At 46.4% G+C, this 27,972-nt stretch overlaps 1 protein-coding gene across 8 annotated transcripts; it reads left to right on the top strand.

Moving 5' to 3' along the window:
• On the top strand, positions 1-27,730 carry ATP6V0A1 (ATPase H+ transporting V0 subunit a1). 8 transcript variants are annotated; one of them, XM_033078759.2, is made up of 23 exons: positions 1-38; positions 221-362; positions 492-570; positions 867-964; positions 1,476-1,604; positions 5,853-5,956; positions 6,717-6,843; positions 7,967-8,049; positions 8,644-8,737; positions 10,026-10,238; positions 10,833-10,983; positions 11,203-11,342; positions 12,573-12,730; positions 13,185-13,275; positions 14,029-14,147; positions 14,429-14,645; positions 15,206-15,313; positions 16,013-16,081; positions 18,177-18,284; positions 18,865-18,882; positions 20,655-20,772; positions 21,715-21,886; positions 26,379-27,730. In XM_033078759.2, exons 2-23 carry the CDS (start codon positions 246-248, stop codon positions 26,470-26,472), a joined length of 2,607 nt encoding a protein of 868 aa, XP_032934650.1. In that variant the 5' UTR covers positions 1-38; positions 221-245; the 3' UTR covers positions 26,473-27,730. The 8 variants fall into 8 exon arrangements, with proteins under 8 accessions (XP_032934650.1, XP_032934652.1, XP_032934651.1 ...); XM_033078761.2 differs by having other exon boundaries at positions 5,874-5,956; XM_033078760.2 differs by lacking the exon at positions 18,865-18,882.
• Positions 27,731-27,972: the final 242 nt, after the last annotated feature.

Raw genomic sequence — 27,972 nt, forward strand, 5'->3', positions numbered from 1 at the left:
GGCGGCGGCGGCAGTGACAGCAGCAGCGGCAGCGGCCGGTAATGGCGGAGAGCGGAACGGAACGGGGCTGGTGTGATGGGGACAGGATAGGATGGGGTGGAACGCTGCGCCGGGCCGGGCTGGGGTGGGGTCCAGGTGCAGCCGGGCTGTGAGGGGGCGGCGGAGGTGGGAAGGCCTCGGTTCCAGCCCCCGGCCCGGCTCTCACGGCCCTTCTCCGCAGAGGCCGCGGCGGGAGCGGCGCCGCCATGGGGGAGCTGTTCCGCAGCGAGGAGATGACCCTGGCCCAGCTCTTCCTGCAGTCCGAGGCGGCGTACTGCTGTGTCAGCGAGCTGGGCGAGCTGGGCAAGGTCCAGTTCCGCGACGTGAGTGTTCCCTGCGCGGTACCGGCGCGATCGCGGCGTCGGGAGCCCCGGCCGGCCCCGGTGGGGCCCGGCCCAGCCGCATCGGCCCCGGGGCTGGGGGTTTGCTGAGTCCCGTGTCTCTCCCTGCAGCTGAACCCCGACGTGAACGTGTTCCACCGTAAATTCGTCAATGAAGTCCGGAGGTGCGAGGAGATGGACCGAAAGCTCCGTAGGTTCACGCTGCGGTTGATGTGGCTCTGACTCTGCAGGTTTTGCTTAAAAAAAAAATAAAAGTCAAGGCAAGCTGAAGCTGCAGGGCAGCGTTTGGAGCAGAGCAGAGGGGTGAGGGCACAGGCAGGGCTCGCTGCCTCCAGGAATTCACTCCCCCCTTAAAAGATAACTCAGGTCAGACAATCTTGGAATAGGAGGTGAAAGAATCTGCTGCTGCTGGGGCCAGGTGCAGGTTGGGGTAACTGTTTGGCACTGAAATGTCTGTAATTAACACTCCTGATGCTGTCTCGGCAGGATTTGTGGAGAAGGAGATTAAAAAGGCAAATATTCCTATCATGGACACTGGCGAAAACCCAGAGGTGCCTTTTCCACGTGACATGATTGACCTGGAGGTAATGATGTGTTAAGGCTTAAACTAGTGTTTGACTCTTGATGGTAGCAGGGAAAATTGTCTCTGTTGGTGAATGCTTGCAGAATTTAGTGAGGGGGGCATTAGCTCAGTCTCCAGCTGTCCCTGCAGTCAGTTCTGCCAGCTCACATGGTGGTGTTTGTCCAAATACAGAAGTGAGAGTACTCAAAAGGAATATCACCTCTGAAATGAGCCAAAAACTGCTGGAACGCATGATTTATGGTGGTGGGTCATAAAGTTTATCACAGTTTTATTGATTTGAAGAAACTGTCAACCCAGTCCATAAAAGTCTGGCTGAGTGTGAGAATTCTCCACTTGCCTGCAGATGTGACAGATCTGGATTTGTGCTACAGCAGGCTGGAGATGCACCTGTAAATCCATGGGAATTGGGTGTGGATGTGAAGCATCTTGCCTCTGTGTATTGACAGGCTGAACAGCACCTAATTATAGAATTGCTTTAAACCCTTTTTCTTTCTTCTTTTCACATCTTCCAGGCAAACTTTGAGAAAATTGAAAACGAGCTTAAGGAAATCAACACCAACCAGGAGGCTCTGAAGAGAAACTTCTTGGAGCTGACAGAATTAAAATTTATACTGCGTAAAACTCAGCAGTTTTTTGATGAGGTCAGAATATTGGTGGGGTTTAACACTTGGGGAGCTGATTCTTCTCATAGAAATTACCATTTTTATTCTCAAAGATATTTTATTTGCTGTTTTGGACAGCAAGATCATTTTATGCTTTGTTTGAGGAAGCTGCATAAGTTGTTTTCCATTTTTCATGCAGTACACATAGCTATCCATGATTTACCTCCTACAATGCCAATTTGGGCTTTTAAAGTTAAGCAGTGGTTTGTCTAAAAACTGTGTGAAATAATTAAGATGTGAGTAGTTTTGAAAGTTTTTAACAGTCCCAAAATTTGGTGCTACATTGAGCACTGCCCCTAGTAGGTAAGAGTCTCTTTGGTGCACATGCAGAGGACTTTATGATCCATAAAGCTGAATTTTTCTTCAGCCTTTAAAGTGTTATGTGGAGACTCATCAGGGTTACAGTACAAAGTCCAATTAAGTAATAGATAAATTAATTAATTGAGCCTTTGATCAAACCCTGAAGCTTTCAGAGGTCAGTTGTGGAGCAAAGCTGACATTTAAAGTCTTCAACATTCTTCTTGCCAGGCACTGGCAACTTCCACTGGACCTGAGAGCAGCTTCTCCAATGTCGTTCATGGCACTGACATAAATCCCGCTTGGGAGAAGATATAACCCTTCCTTGTAAAGCTGAAGTATCTCAAGAGTCTTGGCAGTTCTCTCAAAGAGCTCCTGTATGTTTTTCAGGACATGTTTTTGCTGAGTAGATGTCCTGTTTCCTCTAATCTCAGGATTTGATCAAAGAATTATTAACGGAAATGGCTCCTGGTATTTACAAGGGCTATTGTCAAGTGGAGCTGGACTCCTGCACACTTCAGGCCGTTTATCTAACGGTTTGTTTTTTGTTGTTTTGGCACAAGGTGTTGCCTCTTCAGGCACCAAGGTTGGTCCTGTGCCAGTCATAGTCACTGCTGACACAGATACTGCTGCTGGTGTGAGGGCTGCTGGGTTGTGGGGTTGATTTCAGTACAAAAAAACCCTTGTCTTCGAGTGTTGAATGTTCACTTACAAATGTCCCTTGGACAAACAGGATTAACCTGATAATCCATTGCTTTGCTGAGTTAAAGTAGCACTGCCTGTTCTGAGTGTCATGTAAAACCAAGTGCTGAGCACTTCTGTGCTGAGAATGAATCCCAGACTGGTTTGGGTTGGGAAGGACCTTAAAACTCATCCCATGGGCAGGGACGTTTTCTACTAGATCAGGTTGCTCCAAGCCCTGCCCAACCTGGCTTTCTTAATTACTGTCCTCTCTGCCTACTGCTCTTCTTCAACTGCAGTGGGATCAAACAAAATTTAAAGATCAAAATCTATTTTCTAGACAGTTCATGGCAGGTCACCCACAGCTTTACACAAACCAGCCACAGAAAGCTTAGATTTGTTCTGCTTCTCTTTCATAACTGGTGGCTGTAGTAATAAAACAAAATACACCAAATAACATGTACTGCTCTATGTAAAAGCAAACAGAACAGCTTACAGGTGATGTTCAGTAAAATGTAAGTGTGCACAGTTTAAACCTGTCTCAGCTTTCTGTGCTCAGCAAACAGCTGGGTAGAGCCCCAAGCAGCCCAGAGCTGCCTCTGCTCACCATCCTGGAGTGGTTAACACTCCCTTCCTCCTTGCTGCCATTGCACAGCACTTTCAACACTTGAAGACTAGAATAACTTGTAATTAAGAGTGTGTTATTCATAGTAATGAGTGGCACAAGAAATGGCTGACTCTCAATTCCTTCATACTTGGTGTTTGCTCTCCAGAGCTTGAACACGGTGGGAGGGAGGGTGGCAAAATGTCCCCTTTTTCTTCTGTGACCATTCCAGCCCAAGCAGCCATTTCTTGTTCCAACACACCATGTTGATGATTATGCTCCTTTTCTCAGTCTTCTTGTCCTTGCTTATGAAGAGCACTATGAGCTGGAGAGATTTCTCTGAGAGCTTTGCCTAGAGTGTGAGCGTAAAAGAAGACTGGAAAAGTAACGGTTAATGGCATGCAGTCCCTTCTTCCTCCCTCTGACTCTTCTGCCATCTGCTTTTCTCTGTTTGCTTTGCATCTGTCACTTCTGTCTGGCTCTGGGTTAATAGATGGTGACATGAATCCTTTTTAGTTCTTGTGAACATTGAATTTTGTCCTGTTTGTGACCTGGAAGGGGCTTGAATTGTATGGGCTTGCACTGGGTGTCCAGAACCATCACAGGGCAGGACTGGAATCATTAGTGGAAAAAATGAACCTTTTCTGAGATTAAAGGTGCTGATCTGGATGTGGATCAGGGGATCAATAAGCAATTTAATCATGTTTAATAATGAAAGCTCTTATATTAGACTTCTTGATTACTGTCATGGAAATGCTTGGGGGATTCCAATCCTGAACGACCTCATCTAGTAAAAAATACTGCACAATAATGCTGACATTTCACTCACTGCTGGCAAAAACTCATTCAGAGTAGATCTCTCAGATCCTGTTTTCCTGCACTGGAACTGGATAACTCTTCCATTTCCACGTAGTCTCAATTTTTTATTTCTATAAAATCTCCCAACAGTGCTTTAGTTATCCTTCCGGGTGCAGAGCTGCTGCTGCTGTGCCATTTGCTTTTTAGAAAGGGTGTGCCCATCAAATCAGTTGTTGAGAAATGAATTTAAGGAACATGGAATTTGTAATTGCTGGAGAACGTTTTCTTTTAGTTAAACTGGTCTAATCCACATTTATTCTAAACTGTTTTGCTTTGTAATTCCACTCCCTCAAGGCAGGATTTGTCCTGAATAAAGGACACATAAGCCCAAATGGGCCAAGCTAATATTAACCATATATAACAATTTCTCTCTCAGGTGAGGCAAATCCAAAGGTGTCACCCGTGCTGTCCTTCCTTTTTCATGAACCATCTGCTAAAATGTGCTGCACATCACAAAAATTATTGCAAACAGTATCTCCATTACTGGAAATACAATACAAGCCTCTAACAATTGTAGCTTACTGTTCTTCAACATCCTGAAATCAAGATGTCAAACAGTTGTTGGGATGTGTGGTCTGTGTTTTGTTTTCAGGTACCAAACTTTACCGTTTTAGTTGTGTTCTCTATGAACTGAATTTTCATTCAGTTTTTGATGTTGCAACAAGTCGCCTTAAAGTTGAAAGGATCAGGAATTCCCTGTGTTGCCTTTCCAAGGGCTCCCTCCCTCATGTAACAAAGCTGCAGCAAGTGTGTGTACCAACAGCTGAGCTGCAGTGTCAGCCTTGCAAAAACTCTCTTGTATATGGCAAACACTTTCATTTGACAAGCAGGTAAAGTGTTGGAGAGATTTTCACTCTGACAGAGCCATTTCCCAGATACAGAGACTGGGGCTGAGTTACTGCTCTTGCCACGGATTTTGCAAGGCTGTGCTCTGTGTGTGTGTGTGGATATGACATGTCCTTGGGTCAAACTCTGCCTTCCAGTGTGATTTAGCAAGTTCCCTTGATGGCTTTGTGGGAAAGACCTCCTGCATACCACAGAGGGAAGACTTTGGCCCTCTGGTTGTGCTCAGGAGCTGTAATCTTTGGCATTTCATTTTGTAAGCTGCAAAGGTAGAGCTGAGTGTGAGGCGGGATTGAAGAAGTGTGAAGATGGTGCACAAGAGGATATGATTTGAGCATTCTTGACCTGAATTTCTGACGCTTACAAGCCATATTCCTAAGAATTTTAGCCTGCAAATGAGTTGCAAAGAAGGATGGTGTAAAACTGTCCTGTTTTAGTGCCTGGCTGGGCAAGAGATGAACCATGTTGCCAGCCTGCTCTAAGCGGTGTTTGTGTCTGATGGGGAACCATACAGTGAATAAGGATAAATTAATTTAATATCTGGGGAAATGCGTGAGTCAAGTGTGTTTCTCTGGTTTGTGCCATTAAAAATGGTTCTTGGGAACATCACTTGTGTTTAAAACATGATTTTTTTTTTTTAATTCTGCCTCTCTTCAGACTTATATATATCCCAGCCCCTTTGTTGCAACAATCTTCAAGCCTTTCTTGTATGGAAGCCCTGCTGAGCCATTCCATTTTTCCTCTTGTTTTTCTCCTTCCATGTGTGATTCTTGCTGTCTTTTCTGTCATCTCTTTCCTCTTTTTGCTGTCTTATGTTTGCTCTTCCTTTTCTTTTCTTTCCTTTCTTCTTTTCTTTCTTTGTCTCCCACAACTATCTCCTGGCTCCTCATTCCCTGCATGCCACTAACTGGTTTCATTAGATATTAATTGATTTGTGAATTCAGGCTGAATTGCATCATCAGCAGATGGCGGATCCAGACCTGTTGGAGGAATCCTCTTCACTGCTGGAGCCGAGCGAGATGGGAAGGGGTGCCCCGCTCCGACTCGGGTAATTGCAGTTCAGGAGTGCTGGATTAGGGATTATCACCCTGTGGAAGCAGCAATTATTTCAGCACAGTTGTGGAACTTTCCACACCAAGCAAATGAAAGCTGATCTAAAACTGGCTGTTGCCCTCTGCTCTTTTCCTGCCCATGTTAACTTCCCAGTTCGTGTTTGTGCTTCACAAATTTCTCTCTGCACCAAACAATTAACCCAGTTTGTTCCATGTAAGCCTGGTTGTTTCCTCAGATATTCTGAGATCTCAGAGCTTTGTTGAAAGTTTTAACAAATAACTGTATAGTTCTACATCCTCTTTATCAGCTGCTTCCAGGCTTCCTTGTGTAAAACTTTATCTGGACATGGGGGTTTGGTCCAGTGAGGCCTAAGTATGAGCCCAGGACACAGTCGCTGGCAGACATGGCTGCTGTAACCCTTGCAGCCAATGTACCAGGGCTGTAGGGAATTGAAAGCTAGAAACTTTATATCTAAATGCATTTGTTTCTCCTATAAGCAGTGATTTATATATTTTAAAAGATTGTTACATTCTGTTAAAAAACAGAGCCTGTGCTGTAGTGCAGTTGTTTTGTTGTTACCTTCCATTTTGGAAGTTACAACGAGATTTTTACAGCTTTTGCTGCAGCACCTGTTGTGTGCTGGGTGTGAGGCTCTGGGGTGGCTCAGGTGCAGCCCCTCAGGCTGTGCTGTCCCCTCAGGCTGTGCTGTCCCCTCAGGCTGTGCTGTCCCCTCAGGCTGTGCTGTCCCCTTGCAGGTTCGTGGCTGGTGTGATTAACCGCGAGCGCATCCCCACGTTCGAGCGGATGCTGTGGCGCGTGTGCCGCGGGAACGTGTTCCTGCGCCAGGCCGAGATCGAGAACCCGCTGGAGGACCCCGTCACGGTACAGCAACTCTTGGCTACAACCTCTGCCCCTCAGTGAGGTCCATCCCAGCACCTGCTGCAGCCTCTGAGCTTCATCAACAAATGTTTTTCCGTTTAATTAAAACAAAAATAGGAGGAAGAGGGAAACCAATTCAGGGCGTAGGGATTTCTCTGTCCCAAACTGCAAGTGCAGTTCTGAATGAGTAGTGACCCTCCGTAGAAGATGCTCATTGGGACATGGGCAGTGTGTAGTATCGGAGGTTCATTTATCTGAACTTGAACTTTTCGGTTTTTTTCTTAATTCAATAATCAATAATTTAAACATCCACCTTAGCATCGTTTGCACTAGTATAGAGATAAATAGTCGATGTTGTGGTTGGGGCTGGTTTTACATCCAGTGTCTTCTGTGCTCAAACCAGTGGGCACTGCTCAAACTTGGGGCACCCTTGCTCTTTACCTAGTAAAGAGCACAGATTCAGGAGGTGAAGCTCAGTGACAGCCTCTCTTTCTCAAGTGAGACTGATGTGTTCCACCAGCCACCAGTAGCTGACCTGTGGAATCATCTGTCTGCTAGGAGAGACTTTGTTCTTATTGTGCAGAACTTCCTTAAATTGAGGTTACACCTCGTGTAATTATTCTCGAAACATTATGTTAAAATTTCCTAAGTAAGGTAGAACAATAACTTGTCAACAAATGCAGGAAGGGGGCCCTGACTGCCCCCAAGGACACAGCTGTGCAAGGAATGTGCCTCTGGCTTCCCTGGGAACCACACTGGTTAAACTCCACTTTTTTAAAATCTTCATTCACTCTTTTGGCTTGATTCTGTAGGTGAGCTGACTGCATTAAGTGCTGATAAATACTTAATTGCATCTTCATTATTTTTGGAGATCTTTCCAGATCTCCATGTAGTGCATAGAATCAATAATGGATAACCTGGGGCATTTTGCTTCAGTAAACACAAATACAGTGCAGGTCCTCTGTACTGAGACTGAGAAAATTGCTCTCCTTGTGACAGTGTTACTCAGGTACATTCTTGACCTGCTGTGCATATCTGAGCTCTGCTGGACAGACTCAGCAAAAGGAAAAGTAAAACTCTGGTAATTATCTAATGCTAATTTCTACAATTCTTTTCTTTGTTCTAGGGGGATTATGTGCACAAGTCTGTATTTATCATCTTCTTCCAAGGTGACCAGCTGAAGAATAGAGTCAAGAAGATCTGTGAAGGGTATGAAAGTCTGACAGCTGGGCAACTCTCAGTTATTTGAAACACACTGATATGACTTAATATCAGTATTTCTCAACTCCCTGTTTCGCAGTGCTGCAGGAGCACATACTTAGACAGCAAATGAAATGTGCCATAAGTAACTGAAACACATTTTACTGTCAGAGTCACCACTCCCCAGCCTGTAATGTTCAAAGTACACAACTGATGTGCTAGGGAATGCAAAACACCAAGGCAGTGTTGATTTCTGGGGCAGGCCTGATGGGATATCAGTGGAGACAACAGTGAGTGCTTCTATCAGCAGTTGCACTGGTATGACAGCATCCCCCCTCAGCTGGATGGCTGAGCAGCCTCGTGACTGTGCCTGGAGACACTGGCAGCACAGGGAGCAGAGGATTCTCTCCCACTTCTGTTTTCTTTGCCACTCAGCTTCTGCTTTGGCCTAAAGCAAACTTCTGCATCCCTTTGATGTAGAGGCTGGAGCTCTGCTTGGCAGTCTCTGCTGATCAGAAACTTCTCTCAAGGTACCTCTGGCTCACCCCTGGCTGATTGATCTTCTTTCCATCTCTGTCACTGAGGTGCTTCCCTGTCTTCCAGGTTCCGGGCCTCCCTCTACCCATGCCCAGAAACACCTCAGGAGCGGAAGGAAATGGCTTCTGGTGTCAATACCAGAATTGATGATCTTCAGATGGTAAAATAACTGTGGCCAATGACCTTTCTTTGGCTTTTTTCTTTAATAATATGGTTGAAAACTATATTTGGAAACTTTGGATCCTGTTAAAACAGGAGGATTTTTGCCCCTATTAAATGACCATATTTTCACCTTCGTGTAGCTTGAGACCAGCAGTGCAAGAGAGGTGTTTTGACACTGCTCAGTTGTTTCTGTGTCAGGATGGGCTGGGTGGTTTGGACTTTCTGGAGGGCTAAGCAATTCATTATGTACAAATAAGTACAGAGAACTCCATACCAGGGAGGAAAGAGGAACTTGTGTAGGGAGATCCCCTAGGTTTTGACTCTGAGAGCATGTTGTGTAACTCTGTTTCATCTGCAAGTACTTTGAAAACATTAAAACTTTTTTCCAAGCTAACATAACAATGCTAACATTAACTTAGCTCTTCCTTTTTCTGCCTGTCTTTATATTTTCATCTTGTGCTGTCCTGAAGAGCTTCTACTTTACAACTAATCACTTGTGCAGCAGCCTGAGTGTTGGTAAAAAGCAATTAGCACCCAAATCTCATGGGTGCCACCTCTGAAATACCTGGTGCTTGCTTCAAGGAAGAAAGGCAGTATGTGATAATGTAGAAAGATTTAAGGGATTTGAGACAAAAATCGAGAAAAGGTTCAGAAACTAAATGGATAAAGGTTGAATTTGACCTACTTATTTGATACAGAAACTGTCTCAAGCTGAGAGTTGTGCAGTGTAGCTCAAAAGATATTTTAAAGTAGACAGGAGCTCAGAAGCAGTGTAACTGCTGTAAGCTGCATGTGTCCTCACTTTCCCTACAATCTAATACTTTCCACTTTGGAAATCTGACTTGGCCTGAGTTTGATATGTTCCAGTTGGAAAACACCCTCAGTAGGAAACACTTTCTCCTTTTCCCTTCAGTAAACAAATTTTTCAGAGTAATGTGTGTTTTCAGCAAACCTTTCACTTGCAGAACTCTTCTCTGCTCTTTTAACCTGGGTGGAGGTAAAACTGTTCCCTGTGATCTTGGCACAGTTTGTTGTTTGAATTAACCACTGACATTGGAACTGGAGGAGGAAAGTAATCAGAAATTGTCCCTGGAAAAAGCCCTTAAGCCTTTCAGCAGAACTAACTGATATGGGGGTACATCATAGACTGCAGGCATGGGGCAGCCTGTGCCTGGGGTGGGGGAGCAGGCTGGTTGTTCATCCTCTGTGGGAAAGGCTTGTCTTGTTGGTGCACCTTGAGCTTTGCTGCATGATTGGGCCTCATCTTTCTCCTGCTTCTCTGAAAGGTGCTGAACCAAACTGAGGATCATCGCCAGAGGGTTTTGCAGGCAGCTGCTAAAAACATCCGTGTGTGGTTCATCAAAGTGAGGAAGATGAAGGCGATTTACCACACCCTGAACCTGTGCAACATTGATGTGACACAGAAGTGCTTGATTGCTGAAGTGTGGTGTCCTGTTGCTGACCTCGATTCCATCCAGTTTGCTCTCAGGAGAGGCACTGTGAGTAGATTCTGTGCCAGTACCACATGGATTCTTTGCCCTTTTTGTATTCTGAGCCTCTGAACCCATCCCCTTGGGCTGTTGGAATCAGCCCTCACAGAGGACAGCTCATTTAGTATGCAGGAATGATGACTTAGAGATAAAAGAAGTAACAAATGTATTGTGTGGACCTTAAAGTTCAGATGGATGCTGGAATGCTGAGGATTTTACCATGTGTGAGTCCTTTGGTGTGCTTAGTTACCCTGGCTGGGCTCTGTAGTCCTGTGTCTGGATAAGGAGCTCTCCAGGATGTTGGCAAACTCACCCTCTGCTCAGATAGTCAAGAGAGTTGGGTTTCTTTAAGTCCTTCCACTTGCTTTTTGGTTTCTTATCTGTCCTGTGCAGACAATGTTCACCTTTACTCCTGCTGCACAGAGCAGGGAGCAGTGGAATCCTGGCAGCCTTCCTCAGCTGCTCAGTGTCTCATTGTGCAAGCACACTGCAAACACTCAACATTGCAGTTTTCCAAATGCCAATGGGACAGCTGTGTTGGAATTCATCCTCCAGTGCTCCCAGGGTGGGTTTGCTGATATTCCCTTTGTTTTTCTCAAACAGGAGCACAGCGGATCCACTGTCCCATCTATTTTAAACAGGATGCAAACCAATCAGACCCCACCCACATACAACAAAACAAACAAGTTTACTTCTGGCTTTCAAAACATTGTTGATGCTTATGGCATTGGGACATATCGGGAAATAAATCCAGGTAAATTCAGACTTGGAAAAGTCCAAGACTTCTGTCTCAAATTTTTTAGTCATGATGTTTGTCTGTGTTGCCTGTCTCTAATAGAGAATTCTAGTAGAGACTCATGAGCTTTCAGTAACAGAGGGGAAGCTGGGGAATTATATTTGCTAAATTGCCTGAAGTGTACCATGGTGAATCTGGGCTGACTAACACAGCATGATGTTGTCTTTTCCCTTACAGCACCCTATACCATCATCACCTTCCCATTCCTGTTTGCTGTCATGTTTGGGGATTTTGGCCATGGAATCCTGATGACTCTGATTGCTGTCTGGATGGTGGTGAGGGAAAGCCGGATTCTGTCCCAGAAGAGTGACAATGAGGTAACGTGGCAGATCATGCTGAGCTTTGCATTTCAAACAAAGAGTTGCAGCTTAGTTTACTCCCATCCTTTTCCCCTTGATTTGACAATGCCCATTAGTCCTACTTTGGAATTTTTGAAGTGCATGTACAGGCTGGGAAGCCTGAAGACACACATACACAGAGTAGTGTAGTTTCATGATAGCATTGAGTTCCCTTGGCTTTCCTTTTGTATATTTATAGGAAATTATTAATTTCAGTTGTCGGAAGGAAATTTTCAAATGTAGTAGGTAAGTTGGCATAAAAAAATCACCCCAAATGTAGCTGGATCATAGTGGGGTTTAGCCACTGCAAAACTCCAGTTCCGTATGTGTATGTCTCATCCCCAGCATTTTTCCTATGTGTTCCCATTTGGTTTTGCTGGCTCAGGGCTGACAGGAGCTGGACCAGGGTTAAGATACACTGGCAGAGCTGGAGGAGGCTAACAGGGTCTGTGCTCCTGTTCCAAACTCATGCTGCCTGCTGGGAGTTGCATCAGGCTGTGCAGTGCAGTTTGTCCTCTCCAGCTACACCCAGGTCCCCTGTGGAGATCCACACTGCCTCTTTATCCTGATTATCTGTGCTGCTGTGCTCCCTCTTGCACCCTTAATCTCTGCAAGGGGAAATAGAGATTTTGGCCTCTCAGTTCACGTGGCCAATGTTTGTCCAAATGACGCCTAGAGGAGCTGGAACAGAGGCTAGACAGAGTTAAGAGGAATAAAGTGGATATTTATTAAGGGGCCTTCAAAGGCCACACCTTGGGAGCACCAATGCCACAGTCATGGCCCTGCCCAGGTGGCTCCAAGATGGAAGCAAAAGAGAGCTTGGTCATGAGATCTCACATTTTTGTAGGTTTTAGTCCATTTGCATACAGAAATCAACTGTAATTAATAGCCTCAAATCATTAAGTTGCATTGTCCTTGCTTCCTTGCTTGCCCATCCTCCTCTTTTCATGTTGTTTATGCTTAGGGCCTGATGTTTGAAGAGATTGTCCTTGAGTCTCCAGCTGGGATAGGACTGTTTTGTCTTCACTACCCTGTGAAAAGATCCTAGTAACCCTTAATATAAAACTAAAAGCTGCACACCAAAGCAGAACAGAAAAACTTTAAAACTTAAGGCATCACTACAACAAACTGATTTCCCTGATTTGGCTTTAGGAGGTACCTTCCCTGTTCTCATGGACTTTCTTTGTTCCTTTTGGGTTTTTACACCAGATGTTCAACATGGTGTTCAGTGGGAGATACATCATCCTGCTGATGGGGCTGTTCTCCACCTACACTGGCCTCATCTACAATGACTGCTTCTCCAAGTCCCTCAACATGTTTGGTTCCTCCTGGAGCGTCCGGCCAATGTTCAATAAAGCCAACTGGTCGTGAGTAAACCCTTGGTAACTTTGTAGAGACAGTGAGAGGCAGGTGACTTGTCCTTCCCCATTGTCCTTCAGCTCAGGAAAACAAAAATTTCTGACCTCTGTCTCAGGTCAGATTTGGAGGAGGGTTGTAAATGGGATTATGTGTGCCAAGATTCAAAACAGCTTTATTTTTTCCCATAAAATTTACAAAGATGCAGTTTCTCACCTATTTCCCCATGGACATTTCAAGATTCCTGTCCCCTGCACCTGTCTTCCTTGTGACACTGAGTAAAAGCTCAAGAAACAAGGTTTTATTCATTTGGGAAAATCTCTAGAACCATCCAGGTTCTACAGCCTTGAAGTTCTCTCAGTTTAAGCTATTCCTTGCTCTCACAAGGGAAGAGTGTTGCTAGCTTTTACAGAAGGAGAGTGGCATTGCTCTTGTTAATGTTTGTATAATCTTATTCCCAAACAGAGATGCTTTGCTGGAGACCACTCCCTTGCTGCAGCTGGATCCTGCTGTCCCAGGGGTGTTTGGTGGGCCCTACCCATTTGGCATTGACCCAGTAAGAGCTCATCCTTCCTCTGCAATCTTTTGGGAAAAACCCTCTGTATCAGCAGAAAGAAAAAGCTGTTCACTGTTTTGTGAAAGATTCCCCAGCCCAGCCATTCCCTTAGCAAGTCCATCAGTGGTGGGAATACTCCTGAATGATAGAATTCCTACTGAGATGCCAGATTTGGGATAGAGACCTTTGTTCTGAGGTCCATTAAAAGCTACTTTCTCACCCCTTCTAACCTGCACTGCTTTAATCAAAACTGATTAGCCTTGAAAATCACTTTCAGAAGTTACTTTTTTACCTTGTGGAAAGTTGTTAATTGCTTTTTTCAGTCACCCTTAGAAATGTACATTTCCCAGTTTGTGCCTACCTGCATCAACACCTCTGCTCTTCACTCTGCTTGTAATATATGACAAACCTTGTGTGGGTTCCACATGAAGAGGAAGTGCAGGAAATCAGAGCTGTGTCTAATTGTTCCTTTAAATGGATAATCATACTCTTTCTGTTAAGGATACAGCCTCTTTTCTCCTGCATTTTTGAGGTACCATGAAAACAGGTTTGATTTGCTGAGTGATGGGCTCAGTTACTGTCAGATTGTTCCTAGCTGAAAGTTTGTCTGCTCATTTCCCCAAAAGATACCCGTAGGACAAACACATCTTTAAAAACCTGCTCTTTCAGCCTCACACTTCCTGACTTAAAGGGAGTGTTTTCCTTCTCCTGTTTTCCTTTCCCTGCTATCTGACTAGGTGTTGTTGTTCACAGATCTGGAATATTGCCAGCAATAAGCTGGCTTTCCTCAATTCCTTTAAGATGAAGATGTCTGTGATTCTTGGCATTTTCCAGATGCTCTTTGGTGTCGCCTTGAGTCTCCTCAACCACATGTAAGTGCTTTGCTCTGGTTTTCTTGTGGTGGGGGGAATGAAGTGTCTTTGGGTGTTTTGTGGTTTAAGATGCCTGCCAGCCCTCACCTCCTGATGGAAGGTGCAGTGCAGTTGTCTCTGGCTGTTTGTGGAGCTGTGCCTGTCAGGCAGTTCCTGTGCTCCAGGCCCAGCTGTTGTTGAGCTGTGTTCCAAAGACTCTTTTCATCCTCTTATTAAAAGCTTTTGCCCTAATTCTAATCAAATCTAATATAAACTTTCTTTTTTTTTTTTCTTCCACATAGCTATTTTAAGAAGCCACTGAACATATACCTTGGATTTATCCCAGAAATGATTTTCATGTCCTCCCTCTTTGGATACCTTGTTATTCTCATCTTTTACAAGTGGACAGCCTATGATGCTCACACATCCAAGGAAGCACCCAGCCTCTTAATACACTTTATCAACATGTTTCTGTTCTCCTATGAGGATACCAGTAATAAGATGCTTTATAGTGGGCAGGTGCGTGCTCTTGCTAGAACAGAATCAGAGATACATCATGATACTGGAGTGTTTCACTGATCTTGTCATAATTGCAAAATCAAGCATGAAACATCTTTCCACTGTGACAGAGCATTTCTGAAGACTGATACTGTGTAATGTTGCAGAAGGAAGAAATAATCCCTATTTCAGGAATTTTTATTTCACCATAAGTCAACTGTGGCTTCAGAACACGTGGATCCTGATTAATAGTGGAAAGCAATTAGGAATATTGTCCCATGTCTGCAGTGTGATATCTCACAGCTTAGCTCAGACACCAACAGTTTCCTCCCAGCAGTATCAGACATCTGCCAAATTCTCATTCCCTGCAGGACCTTTCAGATTTTTCCCCAGTCTCAGCATTAAATGCTGAGCTTAGTCAGAGGTGATAGCTGCAGGCACTAAGTTCTTAATTGCTGTTCCCAGAAAAGAGAGAGGTAGTGGAGTATCCACATACTGGAAATTCAGCCGTTCTTGCTGGGTTCTGTGTGTATTTGAGCAGGGGCTGCAGCTGAATTACCTGAGACTTGTTTCTTTTGCAGAAAGGGCTCCAGTGCTTCCTCGTGGTGGTGGCTTTGCTGTGTGTGCCGTGGATGCTGGTAGCCAAACCCCTGGTCCTTCGCCAGCAGTATTTAAGGAGAAAACACTTGGTGGGTGACTCCCTTTTACATTTTACATATGAAAACTGGTTTTGGTTGGAAAGGTGTGTTTTCCATCCTGAGCTTGGATTGATGGGTTCTCTGCATTGAAACTTGTAGTGTTTTTTCATACTCCTGGGCATACCAGCTGGTGGGTGTTACTGGAGACAGAGTGTTACCTGCCTGCTTCCCAGATTTGGATCCAGCATCAAACCTGCTTTTAAAAACCACTTATGTTGGTAGTGATCAGAACAGTGTCTCTGGCTTGGGCTTTGGTAGCTGGTTTAGGAACAGTCTCACTGGCTGCTGGATGCACTTCTGCAGCTGGGCTGGGCTGGCAGTGGGAAACAGAGATGGAAACGGCTGGCAGAATTCTTAGCTATCTTTGTTAAAGCAGCTTGGATGGTAAATAAAAACAATTAAAAGGAAAAAGTGACTTAGAGAGTGATGTGAGAGGTTGTCTGCTGGGGTGCTGTGTAGGTTTCCAGCTGCACTGTGTGTGAGGTGCAGGAGCAGGGCACACGTGCACTGCGGAGACGTGCGAGTGCTCCCTGCACGTGAGGATGTGCAGCGAGTCACAGATCAGCTCAGTTACAGACACTCCCTCTCCCTTCTCTGACCACCTTTCATCCTCCCATGTCCCCTCCATTCGTCTCCCTTTCTCTTTTTGTTTTCTTCCTCCTCCCTCTCTCTTCTTCCCTCCACCCCCAGGAAGGGCAGCCCGAGGAGGCCCAGGGCAGCACGAACGCGCAGGCGCTCGAGGCAGCAGCGGCTGCAACAGTGAGTGCACTTCAAACTCGCCTGATGCCTTACAGATGGGAGCTGGCTTTGTGTCTGGTTATCGAGGGAGCATGGAATGTATCTGAGTTTCATAAGGGAATGGCAAGTGCACCTTTAGGGTGGAAAACACTTTCTCTTGGAAAGAGCAAAGTTTAGCCAAATTGATACATTCTGGATGAACACCCAGGCTGGAGGATGGTAGTTGTGTGTGCACAGAGACACTTCTTGCAGGAGTGCTGCTGAATCCAACCTGCAGAGCAGCACAGGATTTCCTGCTATGACATCTTTCCCCCTCCCTGTTAAAGTCTCTTTTTTTCTTCTGCTTGTGTGTTTGTTTGAGATAGATTAGGATTCTTCTCAGTGCAGCATTTCTGTTTGCATTATATGTTCCCAAACACACAAGTGATGTGATGGCCTCCAGCAATTCCATGTCAGTAATCATTAAATTTGTGACACATCTGTCCTGTACACACTTTGACCTGAAATTATTATAAAATGGTTGTGCACAAGCAAGCTTCTTGGTGGTGGTTGTTTTGACTTACCTGTTTCTATGCCTACAGATGGCCCTTTGCTGACAGTGCTTTCTGCTGAGCATTGTGGCAGCCCCAGAACTTAGTCCCTTCCCCAGTGCTGCCTATTTCAGCTACATTTTAGTTCTGAATCTGCCTGGCTGACTAGGAGGTGTGAATCTCACTGATTGTGTGGAGAACTTCGTGTTCTCCAGGTGCCAGAGGTGCTGGGAGGGACGTATCAGCTGGTTCTCTTGTGACATTTTAGTCTCCTCACAGAAATGTCAGAAATGAAAATGGATCTTTTGTGCAGGATCCATCGAGCGTGTGAAGTGCATCTCCATTGGGAAGCTGCAAGAGGAGGTCTTGTGTGAAGTGTGCTTAGAAGGATCAAGTAAACAATTGGAGCTGTGTTTAGGTTGGCTGGTTTACAGGGAATGGATATGAGTTGAGTGCAGGGAAAGGCTGCTCAAGTGCAAGTTCACACAGGCTAGAAATACATAAATAGAATATTGTCAGGAGTTATCAGTGACTTGTGGTGTTTCAGAGATGCTGAAAATCCTAATAAAAACTTTGTCTTAGTTATGAATATGGAGGGTTTGTAAATTTTATTTTTGTTTTCAGAGCATAAACGCCTACCTAATTTGTTTTTAGAAACCTGACAAAGTCTGTAATTCATATCTGGCATTTTGGCATATTTATAATTCAGCCTAAAATAAAAGCAGGCTTCTAAGGACAAAGGAGGTAGAGGAACTCAGAGCAGCTGTTCTGCTGGTCTGTGCAAGCACCAGGTCATGGGACCTGCAGTCTCCTTTGTCTGCATGGGCATCCCTGGACTTCTGCAGTCTGGATGTGGCAAGTCAGGTCACATCCTGTGTCACAGGCGACCCAGGACAGTGCTGAAGCTGGGCACAGGGTTTATTTCTATTTATGGTGTTGTAGTTTGCCTCTCTAGGGGTCAGACTCAGGGGTTGGGTGGGAACTGCTCCCAATTTCAGCATTTCAGCTCAGTCTCTTGTTGTTCTTTCCCCTTTGGAGCCCTGGAGGTGCAGGTGAGAGTCAGATGCTGAATGTCAGAACAAAAGTCTCTAAAAGGACGTGCTTGCACAACGTAGAGTTTCCAAGCAGGGGAAGATCTGGTTTTCCATGCAGTGTTGGTGTGCCTGAGGCTGGTGGCAGCTGATGTGTGTGTTTGTGTTAGCTCCATGACCTGCTCTGGTAGCCAGCAGTGGTGTGTCCATGCCTGTCCAGCTGTGCTGGGCAGGATGTGGGGCTGTTGCATGTCAGAGCCAGCAAATGTCCTCTGAGAGGTGTGCCTTTATTGTCCTCATGGTTGCTGTTACCCTGTAGAAATGTACCAAGGATTCACTCAGACAGACTTTTTTTTTTTTCCCCAGCCCCAGCAGGAATCAGCACCTTTCCCATCCAAGCTGGGAAATAGAATTGTACCTGCCTTAATCTGGGCCTTACTATTTAATATTTTGTTTTCCTCTGTGAGCTGCTGCTGCACATGGAGTCATGAGAAACCTGCACTTTTGCACTAAAACCCAAACAACACTTTGCTCTTTCTTTTCTGCATGTGTCAGGGCACGCACAACTTTGGTGGGATCCGGGTGGGCAATGGCCCAACGGAGGAGGATGCTGAGATCATTCAACATGACCAGTTATCTACCCATTCTGAGGAGGGGGAAGAGGTAAGCACCTGAGCATCCTCGCTCTCAGGGCACTGCACTCGGCAGCAGGATGAGCTCACTGGGACTGTAGTTACTCATTTGCAGGCTGTTTAAACAGCAGCATTCCCAGTGAAGTGTGTTCCTAGCAGTTTTCTCACTCACTGTCTCTTGATCACTCCCAGGACTCCAGAAAAAGCAGCATAATTTGCGTATCCTGGGAGATGTGGCTCTGTTTGTCCCCCAAGAGCCACCATCTCAGGGGTGCACAGCACTCCCAGGTGCCACATGTTATCTGCTTCTCCCATGCCAATGGAAATTCAGGGGCTGTATTTCTGCAGCACTGAAATTTTGTTTATATATTCATTTTGAATGCTGGGGGTAATATTAATTACTTCCCTTTCCTCTGGGAGAAGAGAAAAACAGTCAATCTCAGGTAGTTGGGGAGTTTTCTGATGCCTCTGAACAACTGCAGCAGATCCTGCCTCTGTAGTGCATGGGATGTGTTACTGCTTTCCGTGGCGTGTGTAGGAGGGAATTGCTGAATGTGTTCATGATTAATGTGATCAAAACACTGCACTAAATGTAAATTTATGTTTTCAAGCCTACAGAGGACGAGGTGGTAAGAGCACAGCAGCTTTGCCTTCATGTGTACCTGGGCCATTTCCCATTGGTGTAAAACGTGCTGAATGGAATTTGTTACGTCACAGCATCTTGTTTTCCAAAAGATCTTGCTGTTTTCATGTTACAGGCCATTTTAAATTCATACACACATACATCAACAGACTTTTATACTTCATCTGTACAACTTGTCTGTCTGATCCCTTGTCTAGAGATTGTTCCCAGTTACCTGGGAAACTGTTCAGCTGGAGGTCTGAAACAAAAAAGTTTTCACTTCTGAGCTTCCAGAGAAGTCTCATTTTTTTTTTAAGTTGTGCTTTCTTAGTTTTGTGCTGCAGCAAACTGTTTAAGAGATTTCTTCACACAAACTACCTGCCCTGTTAAGGATGATGCTGGTTAACCCAGAGAACAAATGCAGCACAACCAGTCCAGTTTCATGTAGTTCAAGAACTGAACTGGCCAGAGGCTTTGTGTAAAAAGGAAGCTTTGTTCTGAGAAACTGCTCATCCAAAAGTACTTGTAACAAGTATTAAAAATATGAGGGTTTTAATACCTGGTGCAGGATTGAGTGTAGGTTTCAGCACTATCAGGTTACCAGTTTCACTACAAAAAATACAAATGGCATGAAATCAGAACAGCTTGACCAGGGCACTGCTGCTGAAAAATGTGCTGAGAGTGGTTTGCTCAGAGCTCTGCTGTGCACAGGCCTGTGTGGAATGGGGGGCAGGGGAGGGGCACGGGGTTCCTGTTCTGGTGTACCTGATGTCTCACTGAACCTGGGGAAAATGTGTCAACCCACAAGGACTGTGCTACAGCAATCCCCATGCTCCCACTCCTGCCTCAGTGGTTGCTCTCTCTGGCAGTTGCACTCAGCTTTGAAAGGTCATTGTTTAAACATTTCCCACATTCTCTTCTGCTGGTGGCTGGTGTGTCCAGAGCTGGAATTGTTGGCTAGGACAGCCTTTAGTGAAGAACTTCACAGCTCACATTCTGTAGAGAAAGGATTAGGATTTTGACAGCTAATTTAACTGAATTGTTTGAAATATTTATTGCCTTGGATATACTAGGGGAGAATTAAGAATATAAATAGCTTTGTGTGCATGCCTAGAGCATTAGTCACTGGATGTATTTAAAACATCGTGTTCACTTAAATTGGAGCAGTTTCTGAAGCATGGATTAAATACAAACTACAGGGAATGCTTTCCCAAGCTGCAAGATAAGAAACTGCCCTACATGGCAGACTTATTATTGCAGAAAATTACTGAGACACGGAGGCTTTGCCAGTAAATGGTACACAGATGTGACTTTTTCAGGGTAGCTTAATGCATTATATTTGCTTTCAAAAAGGGCAGGTTCATGTCTTGCAAAATGCTCCTGTTGCTCCTGTAGCAAAGGCACACACAGTATGGCTTGGGGCACTGCCTCCTTCCCCAGCAGCACCTCTGGGTTACCAGGGAGTGCACACCAGCACCACCTTCTGCTGAACAGTCTTTTCCTGGCTAAGCCCATGGATGAATTTGGAATATCTTGACTTTCACGTGCCAGAATGAGAAAACAATATCCACATCACAGCATTTGTCATTCTGCAAAACCTGTCAAGACAAGATTCACTTTCTGTTTGTGGCGCTGTCGTGCTGAACCAGGAGAAGACAGTGTCAGTGTGCAGTGTCACACACAGTGTCCCTGGTGATAGCAGCAGTCCCCTGCCCATGTCCCCACCCAGCCAGCCCACACCACGCTCCCAGCTCCCCTCATCCTCTGTTCCCTTTGCAGTTTGACTTTGGGGACACCGTGGTGTACCAGGCCATCCACACCATCGAGTACTGCCTGGGCTGCATCTCCAACACCGCGTCCTACCTGCGCCTCTGGGCGCTCAGCCTGGCCCACGCACGTGAGTGTCCCTGGGGGAGCTGAGCTCTGGGCCCTGTATTGTAGCACAATAGTTTGTAAGTGTAGAATAGTTTGTAAGGTTAGTGCAGAAGGCAGTCTCTCCCAGTGAATTACTGAATAAAAACAGCCTTGCCTGCCCAGTGAGGTTGGGTGTTATGAAAGAGTGGACTAGTTGCTAGTTGGAGCTTGAGAGCCAAAGTCTGGCACAGTTTGGGATGGAGTGTGCTGGCTGTGGTGTGAGGAGGTAAGGGACATGCAGTCATGCAAGGAACAGATAGGGTAAGAGGATGTTGTGTGAGGGACAGACAGGGTTAGGTGGCTGAGTAAGGGACAGGTTTGGGTTTAGCCAGTCATACAGAAGGAATAAGGAAGCTTGCAGAGAGGAGAGAAGGAGCCAGTGCTGTGTGGAGCTGCCTGTAAGAAAAGGAGGCAGTACTGTGTGAAGCAGTTAAATGAGGAAAGGAGAAAGTGCTGTGAGGAGCTGCCTATGAGGAAAGGAGTCAGAGTTGCCTAAAAGAAGTCCACTGAGAGAAGGCATGAAAAGTTTTTAATAAAAGACTGGTGTTGGTGCCAGTCATGTCCATCTTGACATAATTGCAACTGGAGGCAGCAGCACAAGAGGCCTCTTGGTGCTCAGCTGGCACAGGACAGTGCTGCCTGTGCATTACCTGGGAGCAGTGAGCTCCACACACCAGGGTCAGCTCTGCTGAATGGGAGGAATGGAGTTAAAATCACAGAATAAAGCAGAGCTGCTGAGCAAGGACTCTGCCCTGCCCTGTGTGACAGCTGGAGGCAATGTCCTGACACACTTGGCTGCAAAATCTCTTGTCCCTCTTCAGTTTCCACCTCATTGTAGCAGGGGTTTGCTTGACTTTAGTTTTTGCTTTAGCAGTAAACCACCCCCTGTTCTGCTGACTGAGTCTTCTCCCCTTTCTCTCGGCAGAGCTCTCGGAGGTGCTCTGGACCATGGTGATCCACATTGGCCTCAGTGTCAGGAGCCTTGGGGGAGGCTTGGGCCTCTTCTTCATCTTTGCTGCTTTTGCCACGCTGACTGTGGCCATTCTGCTGGTCATGGAGGGGCTCTCAGCCTTCCTCCACGCTCTGCGCTTGCACTGGTGAGTTACTGAAACATCCAGGAACTTGGAGAGCTCTTCACAACAAGAAAAATTGATGTCACCTGGACTGTGCAGAAATGCCATCATCTAGGAGGCAGAAAGTCTTAAAAAGGGTCAGAGATTTCAATCCTGTTTGTAGTAAAACACCTCCCCCCAAATGTTGTTTGAAGTTGTGGAGCTGTGCTTAGAAACAAGCACTAAAAGACTAAAGCTTTAGGGCCAAAGCTTTGAGATCAGGGACTGGGGAGGCTGTGCTGGCTGGAGCTTTGTGGCTTTCAGCAGGACTTTCTCATTCCATCTCTTGGTCTTTTCCCTGGTTCCTGTGGTTTTTGTCCTTTGTGTGCAATAGCTGCTGACTGCAGGTTCCTACTCATGCTCTTGCTCACTGCTATAAAACTTTGCCTTGGACAGCAGTTGATTTGCCTTCTGCCCTTGAGGTACTTTGGGATGGCAGTGAATTTTTGCTGGTCTTGCGTTTGGAAGTTTCTTTTGCAGTCCTTTGCTGTGATCATTAAGCTCCTGTGTATGCAGCCAGCAAAGCAGAAGGAATTACTCTGCTCCCAAGTATGGAAAATATTCAAGAGCTTCCTCTAATCCATGTTTAAGAGCTCTCATTGTTCCACTTCAGATTCCCTCATTAGTGCACTGGTGGGATCAGAGGAGCAACTGGGAGTAGGATTTTCTCAGCCTGAAATGTAGGAGAGTCTGTGCCTCTCTGGGGTTCAGGCTGCTGATTTCCTGGGGGGTGGGGGGGGGGGTAGCAAAGGGAAGTCTCTGAAGATCACAAGAAATAGTTTGTCTTGCTTAAATGGCAAGAAGAAGTTGGGAGCACTCTCTGAAAGTACTTCTATAAGTGCAAAAGGAAACAAGTGCCTCTGGAGAAAAAAAAAAAAGGGCAAAACAAAATCAGCCTTTTTGCACTTTTCCCCTGCTTGTGAGGAAGGAAAGCTTTGGCCTTTTGCCCTCTCCTTTGGCAGCTGGTGAGGTGCAGGCTGGGGGGTGCAGACTAGAGTGTCCTGGCTCCTGGGGGTGCAGGCTGGAGGGTCCTGGTCCACCTGTGTCTCTCTGTAGCCAAGTGAGCCAAGCTTGTCCTGGGGTGAAGCCATCTTGTGCTGAGGGAGCCAGGGGGGCACTCCTGGAAATGGCTGCTGGATGATGCCTCTGTTTTTCCTGGCATCCAGCCTGAACCCTGCATAGCAGTCACTTGAGAGCTCCTTGCTGACTGGCCAGAGGTCCCTCATGCTCTCCCTGCTGTCACCGTGCTGGGCCACCACAGCAGTGACAGCAGGAGCTGCATGGACCCTGCTGGGCACTGAGAGCCAGCCAAGAGGAGCAGAGGGCAGCAGTGCTGTAACTCCAGATGTGAGGGGCTTGCTCTGCAATTCCTTGAGGATTAGAGGATTTCCAGGGCTGTGGCCTCTCTGGGCTGTGGAGCAGCATGGGTATTTCTGAGCTGCAGCAGGGGAACAGCTCTGAGCAGCTGCTCTAGGCAGGGTTCATGGAGCAGAAAACACATTTTTGGGGAGGTACCTGTCTTGTGTTAATCACAAACTGCACCTCCACATATGGCTCAGGCACCTGGAACAGGCATGAGCTGGAGGTAATGGTTTGCATTGCTAGGCTTTCCCTATAGAGCCATTAAAAAACCATCTGTGTATGTGCCTGTGAAATGGCAAACAGGCAAACCCAGGGGCAGCAGCAGTGAGAGCACAGATCACTCTGCCCATGCAGACCAGTGCAGGGCAGCTGTGGAACTGGAGTGCTTAACAAAGTCCTGTTTTCCCTAGACATGTGTTTCAAACCTGCAAGCCTTTCATGCACAGGCTCTGAGAGAAAAATCTGTTCAGGCTCAGAGCCCAAAAAGCAAGTTTAAGGTTCTATTTCAGACTGCAAGTGATCTGCTGAAATGATTTTGAGGTTGCTGGGTGTTGGTTATCACAGGGAGGCACCTGCAGTGGTTCCAAAGAGCACACTGTTCACATTCCTTTTTACTCCTGAGCTGAAAACAGGGTGTTCCAATGACAGGTGTTCCCTTTTTAGGAAGAGGAAGGGAGAGTGGAGGTCAAATACCACTGTCCTGGAAGGAGCAGATGGGATTTTTTGGCTATGGGAGAACCGTCACCTATCAGGAATTTGAGGTGTGGGTGGTTCAGCCTTCCTGGAAAGGAGGAGAAATTGAGCATGTGTTTTATTGGTTAGGGAATTCACAGGTTGTTCCATATGCTGTGCCTGGTAGTCCCAAATGAGGGAGGCTTATTTTGTGCATTCTTTGAGCAGGTTGGGCTTTTCAGCCCTCTGGATTGCTGCCAGGATTGCAGGGTGTGAATTTGGGCTCCACTGCAGCTCTGTACATGTCTGAGCTGTCAGCTTCTCTTGCTGTAACTCTTCTGAAATATATCAATCTTCTTAAATATTTAATCTTTCCATGTATTGCTTTTCAGTGTTGTACAGGTTCAACATGAACATTCAGATTAAAGCAGCTTCCCTCTTTTTAAGCTGGTCACCTCTTCTAATGTGAGCCAGAACAGTCTGTGCCCAAAAGTTTGTAACTACTCAGGGTGCTGCTTCCAGAGAGGCGTGGGTGTGTTGGAGCTGCATCCCACTCTCAATCCAGGGAGTGGGTGTGGTGAAGTCCAGCTGCTCACCCACCTGCCAGGATTTGATTTTCCTTTGTAAATGTCATGAGCCAGGACTTGCCTGCAGTGTGGCTCCTGCTCCAAGGGGCAGCCCCAGCCTCCTGTCAGGCAGGATGGAATATCCCAGAGACAGATACAGCACTTCTGCTCTTTTTTGGAAGGAGTAACTGCAGCAGTCTCTGCACAGACACCCCAGTGGGTTCTGTCTCTGGGGTATGCCACCCTTGAGGTGTGCCTGGTTTACACCTGACCCCAGGTTCTGGCACCTTTAGGGACACAAACATTGAATGGAAATTTGAAGTTGTACTGAGTGACAGTCAGGATTCCTGTTGCACTTTTGCCTCCTACTCACAGGACTGGAGCTGCCTGGTTTTCCAGTACCCTGACTGTGTGAGGTTGGAAAATCCACAGAACAACAGTCTGACAAACACTGACACTAACTATTAATGCAAAAAGCTGCAAAGTGCTGCTGCTGACAGAGGACTCCTGGGCTGTTTGCTGATAATGCCACTTCTGTAAATTCTCTGCAGAACTTAGTCACCCATGGGAGATACACAGAGGGTTCAGCAGTAAACTGGGACACGTAACAGGCAATGAGCCTGACAGCAGCAGTGCTTCCTGCTGGGTTCTGGGTGTTCTGGAGATACCTGCAGAACTCCCCCCTGGCCATTTACACTGATTATTTGGTTAAATTCACTTTTCTGGATAGTTCTCTAACCTTAGAGCAGTCTCTTTTCCAGTGTCAGGCCTCCAGTTGTAATGGAATGTCCAAAGGGAGGGTTTGGATGCTGAGGCCTGCTGGAATTGTGAATCATCAGGGTTAACATGTCAGTCACAGTGAGCTTGGGTGACTCATATACCCAGCCCTCTGTCTCTCATTTCCCTTTGCCTACAGAACAGTGACTTAGTCACAGGATACTTATGGAGATTATCAGGGTTCCTGAAAAACTAGAGCAGGTTGGCAAGGAGCCCTTCCTCCCACATGGAAAATCCTGCTCATCCTGGGGATCCCTTGGCCTGGGAGGCAGCAGAAGATACAGGCTAAAGCTGGTTTTCCTCCTGGGCTCTGTGGGGAAATCACTTCTTGCTAGCTGAATCCAGCAGCTCTGGAGTTTGCCATGATTTTCTGTTTGGGGAAAAATAATTCAAGTTTTTCTTTTTTTGCTTAAAAAAAACCCCTTCTCCTGAACTGTGTTTAAGGCTCCCCAGTTTGCTGTTGCTGCCTGCAGAGACTTTGTTTTCCAGTGGATTGTGCAGTGGAAAGTGTCTGTGAAGCCTAGGCTTGTTTTTGCTGGGAATCAGGGGATTAGTTTTCCCTGTCCCTATTTGTCTGTTGCTGACTATTGAGCAGTTCTCTAGAATAATTCTTTTTTTTCTCAAGTTCATTAGGGGCAGCAGCAAATGGGGCTGAGCTAACGCTCGGCTGGAGCTGGCAGGCACATCCCAGTGCAAATGTGCTGCAGGGAATAAACAGAAGTGGCTGGTGGGGAGTCTGAGCTCTGTGTCACATGGCTGAGGCTTGTGCTAATGAAAAAGGGAACTTTAGCAGCTGATGTAGAAAATGCTGTCTCTGCTCCCTGTGCTTCCTGGGACACTGTGGTCAGGGCTGGCCTTCTGCTCCTGTTGCCATTTTTTGTCCCTGAGGGTGGGATGGAAGTTTCTGGACAGCTCTTGGCTCCACACAGAAGCATCACACTAGATGGGAGGTTGTACCAAAAGATAACTTATGTCATAATGCCTCTTTTTATCTTTAAAGCTTTTTACAGTCGGTAATCTTACCTTTAATGGAGTTCTTGCTAATTGTTCCTATTGAGAGCTGCCTTTTTAATGAATAATCACTCTTCTGTCTCTTACAGGATTGAATTCCAGAACAAGTTCTACACTGGCACTGGGTTCAAGTTTCTCCCTTTCTCCTTTGATATCATCCGTGAGGGGAGGTTTGACGACTGAGGCTCCCTCAGTCAGTCCAGCAGTGTTAAATATTTTGTGTGTGTGTGTGTTTGTGTGTGACTGACCCTCCCCAGCACCAGGGGTGTGACTGACCCCTCCCTGTGTGTCTGAGTTGTGTGTGTAGTGACAATAACTTATTGCAGCACCCTTGAGCGTTACCACGGCATCCCAAAGCCAAAAGCTTTGACGTTCTGGGGTAACGACACTGGATCACAGAAACTTTTTGTTCCTTAAGTTTACTCCCAAAGGTACCAAGTGCATGAGGTGTCTGTTTGGTGTGCAGTCCTGTGCTCCCTGTATTGTGCGTTCCTTGGCAGCTAATCAGGGCAGAAAAGAAATGGTGGCTGTGTGCTGAGGGGACAAAACAGCACATGGAGAAAAGGCCCAACGACCTCAGCTCAAGAAGGGTGAGGGCAGTCCCCTGTCTTATTGCTGGAGGCAGTGGTGAGGAGTCCCCATGCACTGGGACTCTGCTGCCTGACTGTGGCCTGGGGCAGCCTTGGTGCAGACTGTCACTGGTCACTGCAGGTACTGCCACTAGCAGTGAACATTCTGGGATTTCTGGTTTGAAACCAAAGCCCTCGAGGCACATCAGATTAGTGCCTGTGTGGGCTTGGCATCCATGGAGGCAGCTTTTGCACAAGTGGATGCACCAGTGACTCATGTCCTGTGCACTCAGGGTCTGCAGAGCCCTTTCAGGGAGAGCAGTGGCCCTGTCTTACCAGAATGGCTCCATGGCAGGGGGGTCTCTGTGCTGTGTCCCTGCATTAGCTGCTGCTTTCTTTCCTGTCCGAGCTGTCAATATTTCCTTGCACTCCTCAACTCGATGTAGCTGTAGCAGCAGTGGGGTGTGTGTTAGTGCTGTGTGTGACTGTCGTGTTAATTCTCACGGTGGAGCTGAGTGTTGTGTATGAGCAGGTCAGAACAATAACGAGACTCATTAATCTGGAAGCAAGGAGGAAATGCTTCAAGATGCCAGGCTGGTTAAAATTAGGTGAGAAAGTTATGTGTGCCTTGCACACTGCAGTGTGCACATGCATGGGGCACAAGGACCTTTGTGCTGCACCTGGGCAGCCCCTGGGCACTCACTGTGCTACAGGAGGACGTGGTGGGGATTCACAGAGGTGCTTGCAGACTGAAGGGTGAAATCAAATCGTGGCTGCAGGTGGAGCTTTGACATGAGTCCTATGTGTTCTGTTGCCTGGGTGCAATGTTGCTGACAGTCGCTGTATAAATTAAATGAACTCCACAACAAACACTGTGGCCTGTTTTCTGCTTCTTCAGTGTTCGCTGAGGGGGCTCAGGGCAGCCCCTCATCTTGACCTACACTGAACACAGCTGGGACCTTGGCATTTCTGTCCAGGATCTATCCTGTCACTTCCATGGCCAGAACCATGGGGTGGGCAGGGCTGGTTTGTACAGCAAGATCAGCGTGACCCTGCCTGGGCTTATCAATCCCAGCAATATCCTGAGTGAAGGCCAGGCCAGAGCCGTTTATCC

Source organism: Catharus ustulatus, chromosome 23 (assembly GCF_009819885.2).
Source record: "Catharus ustulatus isolate bCatUst1 chromosome 23, bCatUst1.pri.v2, whole genome shotgun sequence".
In the NCBI taxonomy this organism is placed as follows: domain Eukaryota; kingdom Metazoa; phylum Chordata; class Aves; order Passeriformes; family Turdidae; genus Catharus; species Catharus ustulatus.